General features: G+C 32.6%; 1 protein-coding gene across 1 annotated transcript in view; it reads right to left on the reverse strand.

Moving 5' to 3' along the window:
- The window catches only part of LOC114329100 (uncharacterized), a 78,232-nt gene extending 64,907 nt beyond the window's left edge, over positions 1-13,325 (reverse strand). Inside the window, exons 1-3 of the mRNA XM_050663328.1 lie at positions 12,957-13,325; positions 7,669-8,000; positions 5,817-6,003 (exon numbers count right to left, since the gene is read on the reverse strand). Of these exons, the coding sequence (XP_050519285.1) occupies positions 5,817-6,003; positions 7,669-8,000; positions 12,957-13,320 (883 nt within the window). The 5' untranslated portion in view covers positions 13,321-13,325. The remainder of the gene's footprint in view (positions 1-5,816; positions 6,004-7,668; positions 8,001-12,956) is intronic.
- Positions 13,326-21,811: the final 8,486 nt, after the last annotated feature.

The raw sequence follows: 21,811 nt of genomic DNA on the forward strand, positions 1-21,811 counted from the left end.
GATGGGTTGCTCTGTGGATGTCGGATGCTTACAAATTTTGTATTTATGCCTCTCTCTCTTAATTCCCCTTTAAAACGGTCATTCCTAAAGTATGTCGCATTGTCCAACAAAATATTGTCTGGTCTTCCCACTGTTTCGATAAAATCGTCTATCTTCCGAAGTATTTCAGCTCCTTTCGTGGTTCTACATGGGTACAGTTTTAAATACTTTGAGAAAACATCCACCATAACTAATATGTGTTTATTCCTCTGTGTTGTTGTTATTAAATCGCTCAACATATCAATGGCGACAATATCCAGTTTCTTCCGAGCTATGACGTTTTTTGTGATGTTTTCGTTTTTTGAAATTCTTACTTTTACACTTTTGGCATGTCTCGCAATTTCGAGTCATCTCTTTGGCTATTGTATAGTCCTGTCGACAAATGTAGTTCTCCCTGAACATAAGCCACACCTTCCTGCTTCCAATGTGTCCGTTGTCACAGTGTAATTTTGCTAAAACTTCTTTTGCCATCTGTTCCGTGATTACATATAGTTCTTTACCATCGACCCTCTTAAAATATAAGTTATCTTCTTGTTCGGCCCTTTGCTTTTCTCTTTCATCCAGTTGTTCCTGATTTTCCCTGATCTGAGCCAAAGAAAATAAGCCTGCTTCTTCTCTCATTATGTTCATGCCAACGTGGAGAGTTTTGTGGTCCTCTTTGCGGAATTGTTCATCTCTCGTCAACGCATCAGCCAAGATATTGTCAGTTCCTTTGATATATTTAAATTCAAAATCATACTCTTGAAGTAAAAGAATGCCCCTATGAATTCTATTATTTACCAGCCTATTTTTCATTATATGTACCAAAGCTGCATGGTCTGTTTCAACGGTGAATTTTGCCCCTAGTAGGTAAAACCGTAATTTATTTACACAAAATAACACACTGGCGAACTCTAATTCAGTAACGCTGTACTTTCTCTCATATGTTTTGGTTACACGGGAGACAAAACAGATTGGCACCTCTACATCGTCTTGGATCTGTGATAACACCCCTGCGAATTTTGTTATGGAAGCATCGGTCCGGAGAATGAAAGGTTGATCATATCTTGGGTGGTGTACTCTTACAGCTGTGGAGAAAGCTCCTTTTAAATTTTTGAAAGCCATTTCTTGTTCCGTTCCCCATTTCCACCTAACATTTTTCTTAAGTAATGCTATCAACGGTATTTCTTTTGTGCTGATGTCTGGTATTAGTTTTTTGAAATAGTTTACCATTCCCAAAAATCCCCGCAATGTTTTTAAATTGGTTGGCCTAGCGTAGTTATTTATAATTTCGATTCTATCTTCTGCAAGACTAATCCCTTTTGTGTCTAATTTGAATCCTAAATACAGTATTTCCTTTTGAAAAAACTGACACTTTTGAATATTTAATTTCAATCCCGCTTGATCCAGTTCTTCTAGCACAGTGTGAATATGTCGTAGATGGCTTGTTATATCTGGTGAGAAAATTAATAAATCATCTATGTAATGTACAACAAATTCTTCATGCCTATTTAAGATTGTGTTCAATGCGCGAACCAAAGCAGCGCATGCACTCTGTAGGCCAAATGGTACCACCCTAAATCGGTATACCACTCCGTCGATCGAAAAAGCGGTATAATTTCGACATTTCTCTGCCAAAGGTATTAACCAAAAACTATGTTTCAAATCGATTTTGGAAAAAATGTGTGACCCTGTGATTCGTCCAAATATGGCTTCGATGTTCAAAGGCGCTTCGTATTGCGCGATTGTGTGTGAATTAATGTTTCTTGCATCTAAACATAATCGCAAATCACCACTCGATTTTTTAACGCATACTATCGGGTTGATATATGGAGAGTCACATCTTTCTATCACCTTGTCTTCGATCATTTTTTCAATTTCCTGTCCGACGCTTTGCCTGTATTTATACGGGATTGGATATGTCTTGGATTTAAAATTTTCTAAGTTTTTAACTTTAAAAGAATGTTCATAATTTTTAGCCACTCGGCTTTCTTCATTAATCAAATCTCCATAATTTTCTAGAATCTTCTCTACTTCCTTTTCCATGTTTTCTCCACATTTTAATTTTCTTTCATCCTCATTTTGTTCGCATGTGTTCACTGTCCATAATATTTCTTCATAAAATTCTGGATTCTCGTCCATTATTGCCATTTCTTCTCTGTCCTCATCCTTTCTGTAGCTCTTGGTTGATTTCCCTCTGTTTAACTTTCCCCCAGAAATAGTTGAGAAATTTATTTTCGAAATCTGTCCAATTTTCAAACTCATCTTCTTTACTTTCATACCATAACGCTGCTCCTTCTTTCAGATGGTTTCTAATTGTTTCTTTGCAGTCGTCAAAATATCTAATATGTTGCAATTTGGTTCTCAAATTTTTAACAAATGGTACTGGGTGTGTTTTTCTAATATCCCCGCCAAATTGTATTTTCGCGTCGCTTGTACCATGGATAATCATTTCCCTTCTTTCTCCACAATTCTGTTGATTCTTGAGTTCCGCAATTTGTTTTTCGTTTTGCTTAAATTTTTCTTCTATTTCTCGCCTGTCTTCTTGTATTGCATTTTCAAATTTGCTTTCTAACTGTTCTATCTCGTTTTTCATTGTTGTCAAACATCCTTTTATTTCCTTTTCATACTTTTCTATGCGTTCCTCTATTTTCTTATTGTTCTCTTCTATTGCTTGTTTTGTTTCCTTTTGATTGTCATCCATTTTTTGCTGTGTTTCCTTCATTGCTAGTTTTGTTTCCTCCTGATTTCTATCCATTGTTCGTTTTGCTTCATCCATTTTTTGTGACTGGAGTTGCATTAGTTGCAATAGTTTCTCTATTCCTGTTAATTCCTGTTCTTTTCTCTCCATAATCGTTGTATCTCCTTCATTATCCAATCCTTCTTCAACAATTTTTTCCTCTTCTCTGTTTTTTTGCATTTTGCTTTGCCTCCTTGTGGTCGACATGTTGTTTCTTTTCGTTACTGTTTTCTTTGTCCCCGCCAAATGTGAAATTTTACAACACTCTATAAGTTGCAGAACACGACAAATATTTCTCCCCAAATTTAATAAATTTTCGCCACAAATATCAAATATGCAATCAGTAAATTTCAAAATAAATATCAAATGTACGATTGGTAAAAAAAAATCAAATAATTCAATGGCAGTAAATATCAAATACCTACGATCAATCCATAAATCAAAATTATTTTTACACCTGGAAAAATTGTCAAATTATCTCTGGATCACCTGTAGTTATTCCTTATCTCTTTCCCTACCATCAAATGCAAAGCTGCGATATTTTTTAAGCCACCACGTTCTGGGCTCCAGTTAATGTGATATTCAAAGATCGGTGTGCTCAAAGCAATTGATTAGATAATTAACTAATTAATTAAATTTAATTTTAATGATGCACTTATGATTTAATCACACTATTTAATGCTCTAATCTCAGGGTTTTATATTCTCGTGCTTCAATATCTCCTTTGCTTTACATATGATAAATAAGGTCAAATATTAACGGAATAAAACACATATATGGTACATAAGTATCTATTAAAATAAATTCACCCTCAAAATATCCTCTAAAAGTAATATCTCCTATTCTGATTATTGAAATAACCCTACCACTATCTAAAGTACTTATTGAAATTTGCGTTATGAATAATTCTACAAAAAAAATAAAACTGTCTCTCGGATGATGAGTTGTCCAAATTCTTGTCTCTGGTCGCCTACAATTTACTCTTAGCAGCCCCCGATGTAGTCAGCAATCTCGCAACAAATTATTGCAAGCCTATTGTCATTAATGACCCCCTACAGATGCACGTATCTTTCAAAAAACAATGCTAGCCTTTTCTCCTCTCGATAAACTGAATCTATTTCTCGTTCCGGCATGCAACGGTGACTCTTGGAATATAAGTAGAACAATATAACTTACAATGCTTTACGTGATGAGCTTCCGTCAGGACACTTATTTCAACAAACTCACAACTATTCACTTATCTGCCTTACTACTTCAGGAGACTCTTAGAGATCACCACTAGTCGACTTAACGATCATTTAACAACTGACTCTTCTTCCACCCTCTAACATTTCGCTAAACTCCCATTCTTCATACCTAGCCCCTCCTTTTTCCTTCTTCACCAATCCGAGTTCCTCAATTTTATCCCCATCTACCTTTCAGATAACAAACACCAATTTTCCCTACCATTAGAAATTTCCTAAAACTAATTACATGCCAATCGGTTTTTTTTTTCCTTTCTTAATATCTAAACACAGATTACATTCATTTAAATTTCTAAATACAATTGTTCCCTCGCCGCAAAAGTCCATTTGGGAAACCCGGTCTCATTGTCCAAACACATAACCACTTTCTTATCATACTAACTGTACAAAGAAAATACTTAATCCCTATTTAAATTTTGTTTACCTACGGCCATCCAAAGATAATTGACTTTCATTTCTTCGAAATGAATTTTGGTATATTTTTATTATATGTTTTAACTTTTCTAAAATATTAAGATCGAAACCATATTAATTCAAATTTTACATATCTTAACAATATATATATATATATATATATATATATATATATATATATATATATATATATATATATATAGAGGGCGAAACACATTTCTAAGAACTGGTGTTTGGATCTTTGATTCTATTCGAAAAATTTTTCCCAGCCCGAAATGGTGGATGTGTGAATTGTTCGTAAGGGGATTTTTCCACATTCTCTATTTCATCTGTTTGATTTTATATATATATATATATATATATATATATATATATATATATATATATATATATATATATATAAACAAATGAAATAGAGAATGCGGAAAAATCCCCTTACGAACAATTCACACATATATATATATATATATATATATATATATATATATATATAATTTTTTTTTGACCGCAAAACCTGATAAAAAACACCTTGTTTACTTACTAAACGGTCGATAAGATATAAAAAAAAATAACTATATATATATATATATATATATATATATATGTACATTATATTCTGTATATTATGTCAATAATACCAAACTTGAGTAAGTCGATCAAATTGTTTACCTTGAATATAAGTTAAATTGTAACACAGAGAGTCACGGCGAAATCAGATCCAAAATTTAGCAGACCAGAGCTGTTTTAGAAAGGATATCCAAGGTATTATGTAACAGAGACCTAAAATTTGAATTGAGGATCGCCTATTTCACAGCTACGTGTTCTCAGTCTTACTTTATGGTGCTGAGTTTTAGACTGTAAATAAAATCGATCTAAATCACCTTGAGGCTTTTGAAATGTGATGCTGTAGAAGAATTTTGAAAGTTGCTTGGGTGGAGAAGATTCGAAACTCCACAATACTAGAACGTCTCAGCAAAACTACTATGATTATAAAAAGCTCCAAGAAGAGAAAGCTGAAGTATTTCAGACATGTAATTAGAGGTCTCAAATATAACGTTGCTAGAAAATATTATGCAAGGGAAAATAGCAGGAACACGCAGTCCAGGACGAAGAACAACTTCATGGTTGAAGAACTTGCGAGATAGGTATGGTGATGATACAATCGTGCTATTTAGGGTGGCAGTGAATAAAATTAAGATAGCTGTGATGGTAACCAACGTCCTGAAAGGACATGGTACATAAAGAAGCAGTCTAAGAGGTGAAAAAGAGTAAAACCGGAAACAATACTCAAACATATTTTGAAAAAAAATTGATCAACTTATTGTTTTCTGCTAAACAATCTTTTTGTTTTTTGCGGTGCTTAAAAGATTTTTTGTGAATAATGAATTTTTATAGCTTACCTCCATTCCCATCATAACTTGTTCCGTTCGTTTGACCATGATCAGGGAATTTTTTTCTTGCATCTAAAAGTATCTGGATCAGATCTGGTCTATAGATGCCTTTTTCTTCTCTAAACTTGATTGTATCGTCTACTATATTTTTAAAAAATTCTCCAACGTCGACGTTAACGATTCGAATATTGAACAGCTGCAATAAAAATAGAGTTTCTAGGAAATCTTTTTGAAAATAGACAGTGTCATATGACAGAATTATAATGTACAGAAATGTGTTATTACACCTAAAAATAGATTGTATTCGTCGGTCCGAAAGAAGAATGAAGTAACTGCTAAAAGCCAAATTTCTCAGGAGAGCAAAAAAAAACGATTTTTAAATATTTAAAATAGGGATTAAATGAGGAGTAATCGTCCAGGAGCACCGGTATGGCGTTTATTCTTACAATGATGGCTTTTAGTTTCATCCCTATTGGTTCGAATTTGATTATCTTAATTTAATCCCCCCATTTTCAACCTTATCTACAGTTACGTTATTCTTGATTTTACAATTTTTCTGTACAAAAAAACTATTTTTAAATATTTACTATGCCGTTTATTCTTACAGCGATGGCTTTTGTTTTCATCCTCATTGGTCCGAATTTCATTATCTTAATTTAGTTCCTCCATGTTCAACCCTATTTACAATTGCGTCATTATTAATTTAAAACAAGGCCTAAAATGGTGCATATTTCAATAACAACGCAACTACCCTGTACGTGGTTTAGCACATAGTTACAGTTCTGCCGCTTTTTTATCATCTGTACACAGTATTTTAGAAATCAATTACGCAATAAACAGGAATTGACAAAAGTTGCAGTTAAGTCAATCTTCTTCTGGACCGGCGGTATGTAGTCTCTTTAAACGTTATTTACTTATATATCATGTTATAAAACACATATATACCTACGTTATATTATATTTCATCATCAAGACATCCTCCCATTGGTTGTTTGACTTAGCCTCTTTTCCAATTTTCCCCCATTCTTCCATGTGTTTGATCATGGTTTTAGCCTCTGAGTCCCAACATCCCAATGTACCTACTCAATTATCTCGTCGTTCCCTCATATTTTGAATCTTTCTCTTCGTATACCTATCACTGGTCTCTATGTGGTGATTTTATTGACAACTAATTCTGGATCTCTCCTTTCTTGATGTCCTATCCATTCCAGTTTTTGTGCTATGGTAAGACACCTTTTTTTTGAGGACGACTTCCTTTATAGTTTTGTTTAATTCATAGTCCATCAATTTCTTAAATTTACCAACAGTCACTAATCACCAATGTTGATAGTGAGATACTCAGTCCTAATCCAGTCACCAATGTTATGTTTTTGGAATGATTTGGAATAATTGCTGCTGTCAAACTGCCCATTACCTATATTTGTAAGCTCAATAAGTTTTATCGGAATGTCTTGATTTTATATGACGCAGTAGTAGCAGGTCTGCTCTTATCAGACCATCAAATTTTTGTGCAAAATATAAGCGATCTCTATACTCTCGCGAAGTTACTCGACGAAGTACTAGGGAAAGTTGTCCGAAGTGCATCGCTACACATTCGTTCAACTTCGAGGAACACATTCGCGCGGGGAAAAACTAACTTCGAGTCCTTTGACTCGGTCGCAAAAAACCGACACAGAATGGAAGTAGCCCGAGGCGAAGCGAAGTCGCATGAAGTACCTCTCTACACTCTTGTGCTCGATGAACTTCGATCAAATTCGCGAGTAGCATATGAAGGGGATGTGAAATTTGATATTATGTTCATTAATTTTCTTAATTGAGAATAAGAATGTAAAGATTACATCCTAGTCATATTATCGCTTACCTTTGCGATTTTCGGAAAGAACATATTAATAAGAAAACTCGCCATTTTTCGGAAATTGTTCAAATTTGCCAACTTTGCACCATTTTTATAAAACTCATTGTCTGGGTCAGCTAATGAATGTACTTCCAGACCAAAGGCTGTGGATGCTATAACGTCAGTACAATACTTTGTGGCAACTTCCTTCATTTCTATTTCCACAATGTCTGTGTTCTTACTCAAAAAGTAGTCTGCAACCTTTTGAGAATTGTCGCTAATGAGAGAGAACATTATTTTCATCTTGCTACTCGTGAACGAGGGACTTAGAATTGATCTCATTCTTCTCCATTTCACCCCTAAAAGAAACAAATTCTTTTGTGAAATAAACAGATACAGAGTACCTATACACAAACGCGAGCCATTTCAATTATTTAGAGTTTAGAGTGTTACAGAAGATTCGAGAGAGAGTAAGATATTGATTACAAAATTGATAGAAACAAATACAATGTATCAATAAATGGTACAATGATAGATAGAGAAATGTAGACACGGTAAAGGACCTGATTACCTACTAAATCAATGAGAAAAAAATAGAATACAGAACAAAATGGAAACCTACAAACATAATAAAAGAAAATCCTTTGTCCGTCCGATCCAATTGTGATCCAATCAACCAAACTAATGGTAGGGGAGCCCAAGCGGGGATTTTTGCAGTTACTCGAGCGCGTCAGATTATCATATGGGGAGAAACCTGGTGCTCTGCTGATGTACCTCTACCATATATTGGCTCTTAACACAGAAGAGTTCGTTAAGGGGGGCCCGAAAAAAAATCTATCCTTAAAAATACTCGAAATTATTGTCAGATTAAGATAAGTTAATAATCCGGTCAACTTAGACATCAAAATAGTTGGCAAATAACAAAAATTGCCGGAGAGCCAAATTTTGGTGGAGAACTAGAGTTTACCATAAAAAATAAAGTTTTAAAAGTCCCCATCGATCCCATGTGTGCAACAAAAGTCATTCGGGGTCAAAGGTCAAAATTTGAGATTTTTTGGATTTTTCTCGAAAACGGTAAGTTTTATCAAAAAAAAAAACATCAAACCAAAGTTGTAGATCTTAACAATCTCTACAAAAATAGTCCTTACAATTTTTTTCCTAAGAGTTACCATTCCTGAGATATCGCGATTTTAAAAGTTACTTTATACATTATATGCACATATAAGCCACGTATATGCATAATGTGGCACTTAAGACAAGTATAAATGCCTATTTGTGTCTCTTTTATATAATATATTATACTATTCTGAAAATATTTCTTCAAAAGATAATCAGTCCCAATCTGAATTTCCTCTATCCACGTGGCCTTTAAAAAACATTTGGCTATACCATTGTTTAAAAAAGAACAGATTGTCTATTGTAAACAATGGCTACAGTATTGTCCGTAGGTCTTGTTTCATATTATCTGTTTCTTTTAGTGCTAAAGGTTCAGTTTAAGTGAATATAAATACTTATTACAAGCGTCTACCATTTAGCAGACATTACGGGCTTACAGTGACAGTGGTATTTGACGGCTACAGTGACTCGACAAATAATAATAAAGCTGCAGAACAACGTCGTCGAACTACAAAAACATCATCGGGTTCCGAAATTATCTGTGATGAAAATATAACAGTTCCAGCGAATCAACAACAATTTTTCGCTAACATTAATAATAAATCTCTTTTCGTTTCCATGTTAAGTGACAAATTAACAGCTGCGAATATTGAAGTGAAACAAGCTAAAAATGACGCAGATGTCCTTATAATTGAGACAGCAATTGAAAATTTTAAGGCAACAAACACAACAATTGTAGTTGGTGAAGATGTTGATTTGTTAGTACTGCTTACTACAAGGACTCAAGTAGATAAAGTTATTTATTTTCTGAAACCTGGAAGGGCTGAAGAGCGAACAGAGATATATTCTTCGAAAAGTTTATCGGCTTATCCCAAATGCCAAAAGTACATTTTATTTTTACATGCGATAACCGGCTGCGACACTACGACAGCAATGTACAGAAGGGGCAAAACGTCAGTACTTAAATTATTCGAAAATAAAAAAAGATTTGACTGACTGCTGTAAAGTTTCTACAGAACTTGATTCCACACCGCAAACAATAATTACGGAAGGAATTCGCTTTCTTCTTGCGGTTTATGGAGCTCCAAAAAAAATTAGTTGTCTTGATAAATACTGATACTTAACTTTTGTAAAAAATACGCGAAACAAGAAACAAGTACAACTATCATGTCTTCCTCCAACATCAGCATCTGCTTCAACAAGTTCAAACATGGCTAAGTAATGAACTGAATCCAGAAGACTGGGGTTGGAAATTAATAGATAATACTCTGGAACCGATTAAAACCTTACTCCCACCTGCTCCAGAAAAACTCCTTAACACTATTTCTTGCAATCGAAAAAAAGGTTGTAGTGCCAAATGTGGATGTAAAAAAGTCTGGTTGCTGTGTTCTCTAGCGTGTACCAACTGCCAAGGTCAGTCTTGCTCAAATGTCCAGTTTAGTACAACAGAGGAAGACTCCTGTGATTTTAATGAAGAGACCAGTGACTCAGTCACATTTGAACAATTTTTGAACATCCAGCAAGAGGAAGAAGATGAAATCGAAGAAGACTTGACTGTTGAAAAGTAGACTTTCAAGAATATGAATCTGATTAAAATGGTAGCCCGTCAAAATAGCCCCGTCAAAAAAGCTCCGACAAAATCGCCCCGACATAATATCCCGCACACAAAATAGCTCCGACAAAATAGCCTGCAGACAAAATAGCCGCGGAATAATAGCCCGCCGACAAAATAGCCCCGACAAAATAGCCCCGACAAAAAAAGCTCCCTTCAGAATTCATCATGAAATAATTCCTTAAAAATACATTTTTTCGGAAGGGGTAATTATCCTGTATTCAGGTGTTTATCTTAACCACATTAAATAAAAATGGTCTTTTCAGAGAACTTGAGTCCTGTCTTCCCTGCCTCTTGGAAGTTTGAACATTTAAGTTAAGCGAAAATCAATGTTTATTTATGATATAAACATTTTTTTCTGTTTTCGGGCAACAGTAAAATGCATTTTAAATTAAATAAATTAAATACATTCTTCCTTTTTGTCAAATAATTTAAATAAAAACAATTTTTTGGACACCTTGTATAAATAATTATGCAATTGTTTAAAAGAGGTTCTTTTAGCCGGGGCTGTTTTGACCGGGGCTATTTTGTGTGCGATCTATTTTGTCGGGGCTATTTTGTTTGCGGGCTATTTTGTCGAGGCTATTATGTGTTCGGGCTATTTTGACGGGGCTTTTTTGACGGGGCTGTTTTGACCGGGCTATTTTGACGGGTCACGGATTAAAATATCTAAAGAAATCAAAACAATAGTTAACGTAATAATCAATAGCAATATCAATAATCAATATTAATAATAATAAGGTAATATCTCGAACTTGACCGGTATTGTTTCCTTAAATTATCCTAAAATTGTCAAAACAGTTAGTGGAGTAGGCCTACAGGGGAAACCAAGGTAAAAAAAACGCACCGAGTACACTACCTCACAAGTGGTGTGAAAACGTGTGCATAATATATCATGTATAATGTGACTCTTAGAATCGCGATATCTCAGGAATGGCAACTCTTAGGAAAAAAATAGTAAGGACTATTTTTGTAGAGAATTTTAAGATCTACAACTTTGGTTTGAGGTTTTTTTTTGATAAAACTTATCAAATACCTTTTGAAAAAATCCAAAAAATCTCAAATTTTGACCTTTGACCCCGAATAACTTTTGTTGCACACATGGGATCGATGGGGACTTTTAATACTCTATTTGTTATGGTATACCCTAGCTCTCCACCAAAATTTGGCTCTCCGGCAATTTTTGTTATTTCAAATGTCTATATAGACCGGGTTATAAGTACATGCAAAAGAGTGTAGGTACATTTCAAAAATCTGACGATTTGAGCGGGGCGTAAGGAAATGGGCGAGTTAAAAAGTTTCAGAAAAAAAAGCGAATAATGCGCGAAATAAACCTTAGATCGAAAAACTAAAAAATACTTGTTCAATATTTTTCAAAAATCTATCGAATGATACCAAACATGACCCCCACGGCGAGGGGTGGGTGGTAAATTTAAAATTTTAAATACAAATCCCGCGATATTTCGCAAAATAAACATTAGATGCGAAAAACTGCAAAATACACTTCATCAATATTTTTGAAAAATCTATCGAATGGTACCAAACACGACCCCCCACGGAGGTGGACGTAGGCCTCTCCCAACTTCTTCCATCGGTTTCTATCCTGAGCAACATTTTTCCAATTTGTTCCGGCTGCTCTTTTAATATCATCAACCCACCTCATCTGTGGTCTTCCTCTCGGTAGTTTATTTTCGTAAGGTCTCTAATGTTGTATTGTTGCATTCCAACGTTGGTCTTTTTGTCTAGCAATGTGGCCTGCGAAGCTCCATTTAAGTTTGGCAACTTTTGTTATGTCTTCGACTTTGTTTTTGATCTTACCCAGTCGTTCTTATTTTTTCTGAAAGTCGTATACCTAACATTGCTCCTTCCAATGCTGTTTTTGTTGTGGCTAGTTCACGGGCGTAGCCAGGGGGGGTTTTGGGGGTTCAAACCCTCCCCGAAAAGTTAAGATATTAACATATTTCAAATTTTTATTATGAATATAAAAGTTATTTTATGTAGATTTAGTCGTTTTACTTTTTTGAACCCCCTCCGAAACTAAAACCTGGCTACGCCTGTGGGCTAGTTTATTCATATTTGCCTTGGTTAGGGTCCAGGTTTGACATCCATATGTCAAGATAGGAAGAATGCACTGGTTGAACACTTTGCTCCGCAAAATATTGGGGTATTTTGAGGTTCTTAAGTATCCAACTTAATTTTCCAAATCCTGACCATGCTAGTCTGGCTCTCCTAGTAATTTCCGTATTTTGGTTTTTATTTATCAAGTTTCAGGATTTGACCAAGGTAGATATATTCCTGAACTTTTTCTATCTCACTGCCATTTATAGTTATACGTCTTGGGTCATGTGTGTGTTGTCATTATTTTAGTTTTTCCCATATCCGTTACCATTTTATGAACTCAAAAATGTGATCTCCATAAAAATTTACGCCGTTATTAATCAAAATTCAGAGTTGGCGCACTAAGATGAAATTATTATAAGTTCGAGACTAATCTATTCATGTAAATTTTATTTCATTTGAGTGAAATTACATTTTCCATATGTGCGGATACTAAAAAGTTTCTTAGAAACTTAGAAAATGTACTTACCTTTCAGTGAAAACAAATTAGTGGCCCACAAGGGATCTGCATCTTCATCAGCCATATGTCGATGTTCACTGAAGTGTTCAAAGTCCTTGATAGTGATTTGTTTCACCAGATCGACGTCTTTTATTATCAGAGACGGTATGTTAAACTGATAAGTTCCATAATATCGACAATCAGGAAATTTTTTGTACATCAAACTCATGATATCGGCCAAGGTATTTTTTTGAAACATAACAAACCAGTTGAAGGTAAAAGCAGAATATAGATCTTCTTGCTTTACGCCTACTTCACGCCAAAATGTCAATGGTTTCAATATACAGTGGTATATTAAAATTAGAACTAGTATCATCGTGAGGATAAAGAACATCGTGAAGAATAATATTACTAGAAATCACCAGCAAATAATTAGTAAAGTCAATGAAGTTTTATACAATAAAACTCATTGAAGATAAAAAATAAAAATGATGAAATGGTTGCTTGTGTAAGCACATATTCATGTATGTATGTATGGGTAAATAAGGTCCTCTACTCACAATGCGTGTTAAGGTTTTATTACATTAAAGTAAAATGGGGCGACCGGTTTCGCTGTTTACATATTGTACAGCATCATCAGGCCCACAAGAAAATTGAGCTAAAAATACAGAAATATTGTGTGTAAATGATGTTGATGCTAAAGGGTGTATAATATAACGATAAAAACATTTTTTAAGGTAGTACAGAAGATTAGCCGACCGACCGTAATCTGATATTAACTGTCTGAGTTGTTTCTTTAACAATGATATAAAGAGTTTTTTAAAAACTTTTAGTAATTAATATTTATAATTAAAATTAAAAGAATTTAAAATAATTTAAATTTCTTAATTTAATTTGGAAAATGTGTTCTGAATAAGAGAATGTAACAAAAAATATGAAATGAAATATGTACTTACATATCAAGATTTTGTAGTTTCGTTAAATGTTGATGGTTAATGTTAACTAATGATGTACCTATGTTGTTGATGTTGGTCAAAGGCCCCTGTCCTCTAGTCACTACTTTTTGTGTGTGTTGAGAAATGTTATTTGTGTTTTATGACTGGAGGAATATATCGGTAATCGAGGGTGTCACCCCAAATCCTCAAAATAACGATTTTTAATATCAACGAAAATCCTATAAACGTATGTTTTCAGTAATAAAAAAAAATAATTATAATTAATGAAATTGCAGTAAACAGGATACGTATAGCAGTTTATTGATTTTTTATTTTACATTATGTGAATGAATTAATATATATTTAATTTGTTTTCTAGCTGAAACATCTAATGGCTTCTGATTGATAATTATGTTCGCTGGGTTAATTAATTATAATTAATGAAATTGCAGTAAATAGGATACGTATAGCAGTTTATTGATTTTTGTTTTATATTATGTGAATGAATTAATATATTTAATTTGTTTTCTAGCTGAAGCATCTAATGGCTTCTGATTGATGATTAAGATCGCTGGGGTTAATTAATTAAATAGTGAAAGCAATGCAGTGGACTATAGTATGGTACGGTTATGTATATACAGGGTAGCGAAAAAGTATGGCAACACTGTAATTTCTCGGAAACCGCTAAAACGATTGTTATAGATTTTGGTGGCTAAGGATCTTCTAATACGACCGATATTATAGTGGTAATTACATTGTTATCAAATCTTCCGTTTTTCTGGAAATCTAATGAACTGTCTTATTTTAAAATGGAACACCCTGTATATTTATTACATTTTGAAGTCCTTAAAGAATTCTGATTAATTTTCATGTTGTATTCCCTATACCTTACTGCCATAATTTCGGAGTGATTGCTACATTTATTAAACAAAATTTTTTAAACAAATTATAAAATCAATTTTTTTTGCCCGGGTAGACATTATTTAGATTCTTTGGATCGTTGGAAACAAAAAAAAGTTCTTTTGTAATTTTCCTCTAAAGTTAATTGTTTCCGAATTATAAACAACTTAAAACTGAAAATAATCGAAAAATGACGATATTCTAGGTTCAAAAACACAAGTAAAAATAGCTATATTTTGAAAAGAATATCTTTTTCAATGAAATACTTACTATCTTTGCGTCAAGATATAAGAAATCTGGCCTGGCGCTCACAAACCCTCCAGGAGCGGATTCGCTAAAATTAAGGGGAAAGGAACAAATGCAAAATTTTGACGCCTGTCAAAATTTTCAATGTGTTTTAAATGTAATCATTTTTTTTTAATCCTGAGAAAACTAATATGTAAGTATTTTTGAAAAATTTAAACGCAGAATGAAAAATTACTTTATTACCGAGGGCCGAAAGTCCCTTGGAATGAATTAAAAGTTTCTTTGGAATGAGATATTTGAAATTAAAAATCACACTAAATTTTCTCTTAGTTTTTCACACCTGTAACTAATTAATATAAACATTATAGAAGTTTTCAGGGACTTTCGACCCTCGGTAATAACGTAACGGCTTAAAGCCGAAAGTTCGTACCCATCCCCTTAACAAAAAAAAATTCAAGTCTTCAAGTAGATATAATATTTTAATGGGGTTGGAATAATAAATATAAATTTAAATATCATATCATTATATTTATTACGTATTTATATCTATGTAGTTATAGGTATATTATTATGTACAATGAAATAAGAGAAATGAACAAATTAAAGAAATTAAGGAAATGAATGATAATAACAATAAAAGATTGTTGTATATGGCATCCTTGTCAGTCGAGATGTTGTCTTGATGAGGAATTTACCGTCTTCTGGATTTGGATTATCTTCTTTCACAGTTTGATAAACATTCCTAACAATTTCTTTGGCATCATCAGATAAATGTACACGTGTTTTACACTTAGCACTAGCTTCACCGACTTCAGACATTTTACTTGAATACTCGCGATCTAACCTTCTATCTAAATGCAAGAAAATAACTGCCTGAATGTGCAAATGTCAAACTTAAATATGTTTGCCCCCCTTTCATAATGTTCCATAATGTATGTTTTCTGGATAAATAAATGATACTTAATTTTACCTAAATACCTATAAGCACGAGAATTATGTGTAAAGCTATAGAATAATAATTAGAGGTATATCTTATCTTTAACTAATGCTCTTTCTAATGATTCTTTAATTTTTTTATTTAAAGATAGAAAGCTGCATTATCGGAAGTCCATTTTGTTTAAAGTGAAAACGATATAAAACACATTATAATCTAACTCCATAAAATTCACGTAATGAGCGCATTGGACATAAAAATTGTTTGTGATAATTTGTAATTGATTCCAAGCAAGTTAATTTCAGATGACTAAACGAATTCGTCTACAGTAAACAAAATTTTTAATACATTGTCTAGAAATTTTAATTTTAATAATTTATTTGCATTGATAGGTAACGAGTCAGTTCTGTAAATAATATAAAGTACGGCCCTAGTAGCTGTTCCAAAACTATTGCCACCCGTCGCGAAGACAATTGAGGGATTAGTAACGTCAACTATTTATTATGATACTAAATCGGTAGGGACATCCCACCAGCGCCAGGCCAGATTTCTTATATCTTGACGCAAAGAATAATTAATTTGTATTTAATTTAATAGTTAGAAATACTTACTTTTGAGTTATTTGCGAAAAACCGTCCAAAAACGTTTTTTTTTGTTAAAAATAAACATATTCACCAGCAAATAACTCAAAAAGTAATGACTTCGTGAAAAAACTCTTTCGAACAAAAGTTGCATTGGATTAGTCATTTTATCCAATTTCGGATTTATTTTGAATGTATATTTTTTCACCCCTGAGAAGGGGATATTTCCAAATTTGTGTAAAATGGAGGGGATGTAGAAGTGTAAACTTTTTCTTATAAAATAATAGATACTTTCAATTACGTATTCGCAAATGTTCATTCTTCTTTTATTTTTTTGAGGTTTTTGAAAAGTTGTGTGTTCTTTGATCGGGCTATCGTTTGTCTAATCAATAATAGACACAATTTTGTTAGAATAAAAGCAAAACATAGACTAAACGTATTTTAAATATTTATTTCACATTACTGCATGGTCCAAAGCCTAAGATTCATCAAATTTTATCAATATTATACGAGGTATGTAAAAAAAATGAATTTTGCTCATGAGTTCCTATCTACCTTTATACTTCACAATATCGAAAATTGTTAATATGAAAAGTTGTTTGAAATTAAAAACTATGTTCTAATATGTATTTGGGTCATTCCATTTCAAATCACTCAATTTTGGAGCAAAAAAAATTTTGGACCTCCGATTTGTCTGAAAATTGGTATATAGCTTCTGCGGGACGTACAAATAAGATATTTAAGGTCAAAAAATCTTCTTCTTCTTTTTTTCTCAAAATGTTATTTTATGCGATTTTACAGTGATTTGGTGTTTATTTATACAAATTTGCATTTTCTATCGTAAAGTATCAATGAAAAACATAATATTTTAATAGAAAGGACTCAAGAATGTCATTATATGGCATTATAACAAGTTACTTTGATTCAAAACAAGCTTTTGATCAAATTTTATAGTGTAGAAAACGTTAAAATACCGTTTTTTACATTTTTCTCCATTCCCAAAATACATCATAATAGATTTGGCTGAAAATTTGCCCACAGATAGACAAAACATAGGACTTTAAGTGGTGAGAAGGATTTGAATTATATTACAATACCAAAAAGGTTACATGCAATAATATAGTCAAAAATATAGGCGTCTAATGTAAGCAAAATTAACTCGAAAATATCGACCTCACGACAATTGTTAAAAAGAAATTGTAATAATAGTAAATACGATTTATTTGGAACAATTTCAGTTGCTACCATTTTTGTCGAAAAGTTAAAAATGGCGAAGATATTGAGCCAAACAGGTTCTACTTTTAAAAATCAAGATGGCGGCTAACGTAACGGAGGAATTCATTCGTGATTTTAAATTTAGGCTACTATTGACTCCCTTAAAGATCAGAAAAATAAAATTTTGGGCAGCTCGGCATTCAAGGTCAAATGCTATCCAGACTGGACTAATATATACTTTTGAGTCTGATATTACTGCATGTAACTTTTTTGGTATTGTAATATAATTCAAATCCTTCTAACCACTTAAAGTTCTATCTTTTGGATATCTGTGGGCAAATTTTCAGCCAAATCGATGATGATGTATTTTGGGAATGGAGGAAAATGTAAAAAACGGTATTTTAACGTTTAATTTTTACACTATAAAATTTGATCAAAAACTTGTTTTGATTCAAAATAACTTGTTATAATGCCATATAATGACATTTTTGAGTCCTTTCTATTAAAATATTATGTTTTTCATTGATACTTTACGACAGAAAATGCAAATTTGTTTAAATAAACACCAAATCACTGTAAAATCGCATAAAATCACATTTTGAGAAAAAAAGAAGAAGAAGATTTTCTGACCTTAAATATCTTATTTTTACGTCCCGCAGAAGCTATATACCAATTTTCAGACAAATCGGAGATCCAAAATTTTTTGCCTGAGTGATTTGACATGGAATGTACCATTTACATCCTTCTAATTGAAAAAAAAAATGAAAATTTTTCTCAAATACGGACGCCTAATATAATTTTCATTTATTACAAAGTTATAATTCTTTTATTATAAATTTTACGAAAAAAGTTATTCTTCATAAAAGGCTCTGCATTTTAATTTCTAAATTTTATCAATTTTATATGAGGTATGTCGAAAGATATTAATTTCGCCCAAGAGTATTTGCATATTGGTACATCGTTTTTAATTCTAAAAACTTTTTATAATAACAATTTTCAATATTGTGAAAAAGGTACTTTACTCTTGAGTGAAATTCATATTTTTTGACATATCTCGTATAAAATTTATAACGTGTGATATATGAGCCGTTGCCGATAGTCAGGGCGAATTCAACATTGGGTCAAATATTTTTTTTGATGATACCATTTTAAATTAAATTTCCTACATCATAGAACTGTCGAATTGTTGAGTTCGACCTTATTTTGCCTTCAAAACTTGTTTTTGTTGAGTTCGCCCTTACTACCTGCATTTTTAAGCCTAAATTTGTCGACACTTGCTTTTGTTGAGTTCGTCGTTAGCGTACTCGCATACCAAAGCAATATCCTACATCGCATGTGGCTTGCATTGCGAAAAGATACGCACTGAGTGTTACGTCTGGTTTTTGGTGAATCTTCGGTGACTTCCGCTGGAATTTCGTTTACCGAAAACCAGATGTGACACTCAGTGCGTATCTTTCCGCAATGTATGTTATGCGATGTAGGGATATTGCTTTGGTTTGCGAGCTCCCTTACTATCCGCAACGCCTCATATTATGATGGTTGTATCCTAGGTTTTAGACAATGCAGAGCTTTTTCTGAAGAATAACTTTTTTCGTAAAATTAGTAATTACAGAGTTGTTATTAATCGGTTAAGAGCTATTATTAAGGGATTACTAGGTAATCGGCTAAAGAGAATAAGATATTTGTGATTAAGAACTTTGCTTATAATAGTAAAATAAGTATCGTTTTATTATTAATTTCAAATTTGATAGTTATTAAGACTATATTTATTATGAATTAATGTAAATTTTGCTTACAATAGAGAAACAGTATAAAGTAAGAAAGGAATGTTCATATTAAAGAATGTTAAAAAATAGGAACAATAAGAACAAATTAAATATAACACCATTATTATGATATATCTATAAAGGACTTATAACAAAAAAAAATTGATGAAACAATATCGGAAACATATTGTTTCACATAAATGAAATAAGGTAAGTCGATTCAGGAGAGTGACAAAGACAAGGAAAATGGTAGATGACTTTTATTCACTTCTATTCTACAACAAACAAACTAGCAATACCTTACCTTTTGCATATATCACCAATTTAGACCTTACCCCTTATTTTCTTAATAACCAGTAAATTAATTACTGAAATAGTTTTAGTATATATGTACTTTTTTTCCTTGTATTATCGTTAAGTGCAAGGGTTAGAAAGTCAATTACAAATAGATGTATTTCGTTAATCTATTTTGGCAATTAAAGTAGCTAAGTACTAATGTACTCTTTTTGTACTTAATAAAGTGATCTGGGTACAAATAACAACAATTAACTAGTAACAAATTGTTTTGTTTTGTTTTCGAAAAATTGTTTTATGCTTTATATAACTAATACATCTAATAGTATGGGATCCGAATCTAGGTCGAACTTTACATCTACTTTCCCGATTAGACATTTTGTTATTAAATTGCATACATAGACAAATACATCTTGCATGGGTTGCCTATCAAAATATGTTCTTAGCTATCCTTAAGGGGGCAAGGGCGTAGAGTTTGAAATCAACATTTCAAGCACAGTTTTGTGATTTTTTTTAAAGTATGGTAGAACTATTTTATTTTTAAATTAAATAAGCACATTCAGTACAATGCATAGAATATTCAAAAAAAAATCAATGAAAAGTATTGAAAAATAAGTCAACGGTAGCAAATTAAAGACACCTCAAAAAACAATGGATTTTGCGGTGGGCATCAGAACTCATCATTGGATCATGCTAAACAAAAAATTCAAAAAGATTTGATTAGCTTAGGAGTTTCTCAAGGTATCCCTATTGAGTTTTTTAGTTTTAACGATTTTTGACTTTTTGTTGACACTCAGAAGTCAAAACAACGATTTTTTTTGTAAAAAAGTGTGAAAACCAACATATTTATTATTGTTAGACACAGAATAAGCATAAAACAAAAAATATCTCGACAACACTCCTCACGAAATGCCTAAAGAAAATATAGGTATACAAAGTTCCCGGTGGATAGGTCAAGTAGTAGTTTTTGGAAAAATATAGTATTGTGATAAACGTGTTTAAAGTATTGTCAACTTTTATTTTCAATTTATTTTTGTCTGTCAAATCGTAAAGTGATGCACACCGGAATATATTTTTGAATCGCCGAGTAATTTACAAAAAAGACTGGTAACAGCTGTTAAACGTTTCTCACTATGCTCAAGCGCGCTGGCGCGAACTTGCTGTAAAGCTAGTCCAAGATAGGGAAATAGGGAGATTGTGTTGAATAACTGTACCTTCGACTGGCTTTGCAGCAGGTTCGCGCAGCGCGCTTGAACGTAGTGAACAACGGTCAATAGCTGTTTTCATGTTCCTTTGTAAATTACTCCCCGATTCAAAAACATATTCGGATGTGCATCACTCTAGGATTTGATAGAAAAAAAAAAAAGAAATTTAAAATAAAAATTAACAATATTTCAAAGGTATTTTCCTCCAAACTTCTTTTTTCAAAGGCGGTAGACATTGTAACTCAAAAACTACTTTACCGGCCCACCTGGAATTTTGTATATAGTTTCTTTAGCCATTTTTTGAGGTAACGCTCTCGAGATATTTTTTGTTTTATGCTTATTTTTCGTTTAACAGTAATAAATATGTTGATTTTCACCATTTTTTTTTTGCAAAATATGGTTATTTTCACTTCTGAGGGATACCAAAAAGTCAAAAGTCGATAAAACAAAAAAAAGACTCGATATCAGCGTTACCTCGAGAATCCCATAAGCTAACAAAATCTTTTTAAATTTTTTGTTTACCATAATCCATGGCAAACAAAATTGTAAGTTCTGATGTTCACCGCAAAATCCATTGTTTTTTTAGGTGTCTTTAAAATTTGCCATCGTTGGCTTATATTTTAATATTTTTACTTGAATTTTTTTTGTATATTCTAAATCGTACTGAATACAGGGCCGTGTGTAGGTCAAATGACGCCCTAGGCAATTCACTAGTAGCAGCCCTTCAAACATGTATCATTTTTGCGAAAAAAAAAATGCAAGCAGAATTTTTAATTTAAATAAGAATGTTAGGTTCTTCAAATAATGTT

Source organism: Diabrotica virgifera, chromosome 1, assembly GCF_917563875.1.
Source record: "Diabrotica virgifera virgifera chromosome 1, PGI_DIABVI_V3a".
NCBI lineage: Eukaryota > Metazoa > Arthropoda > Insecta > Coleoptera > Chrysomelidae > Diabrotica > Diabrotica virgifera.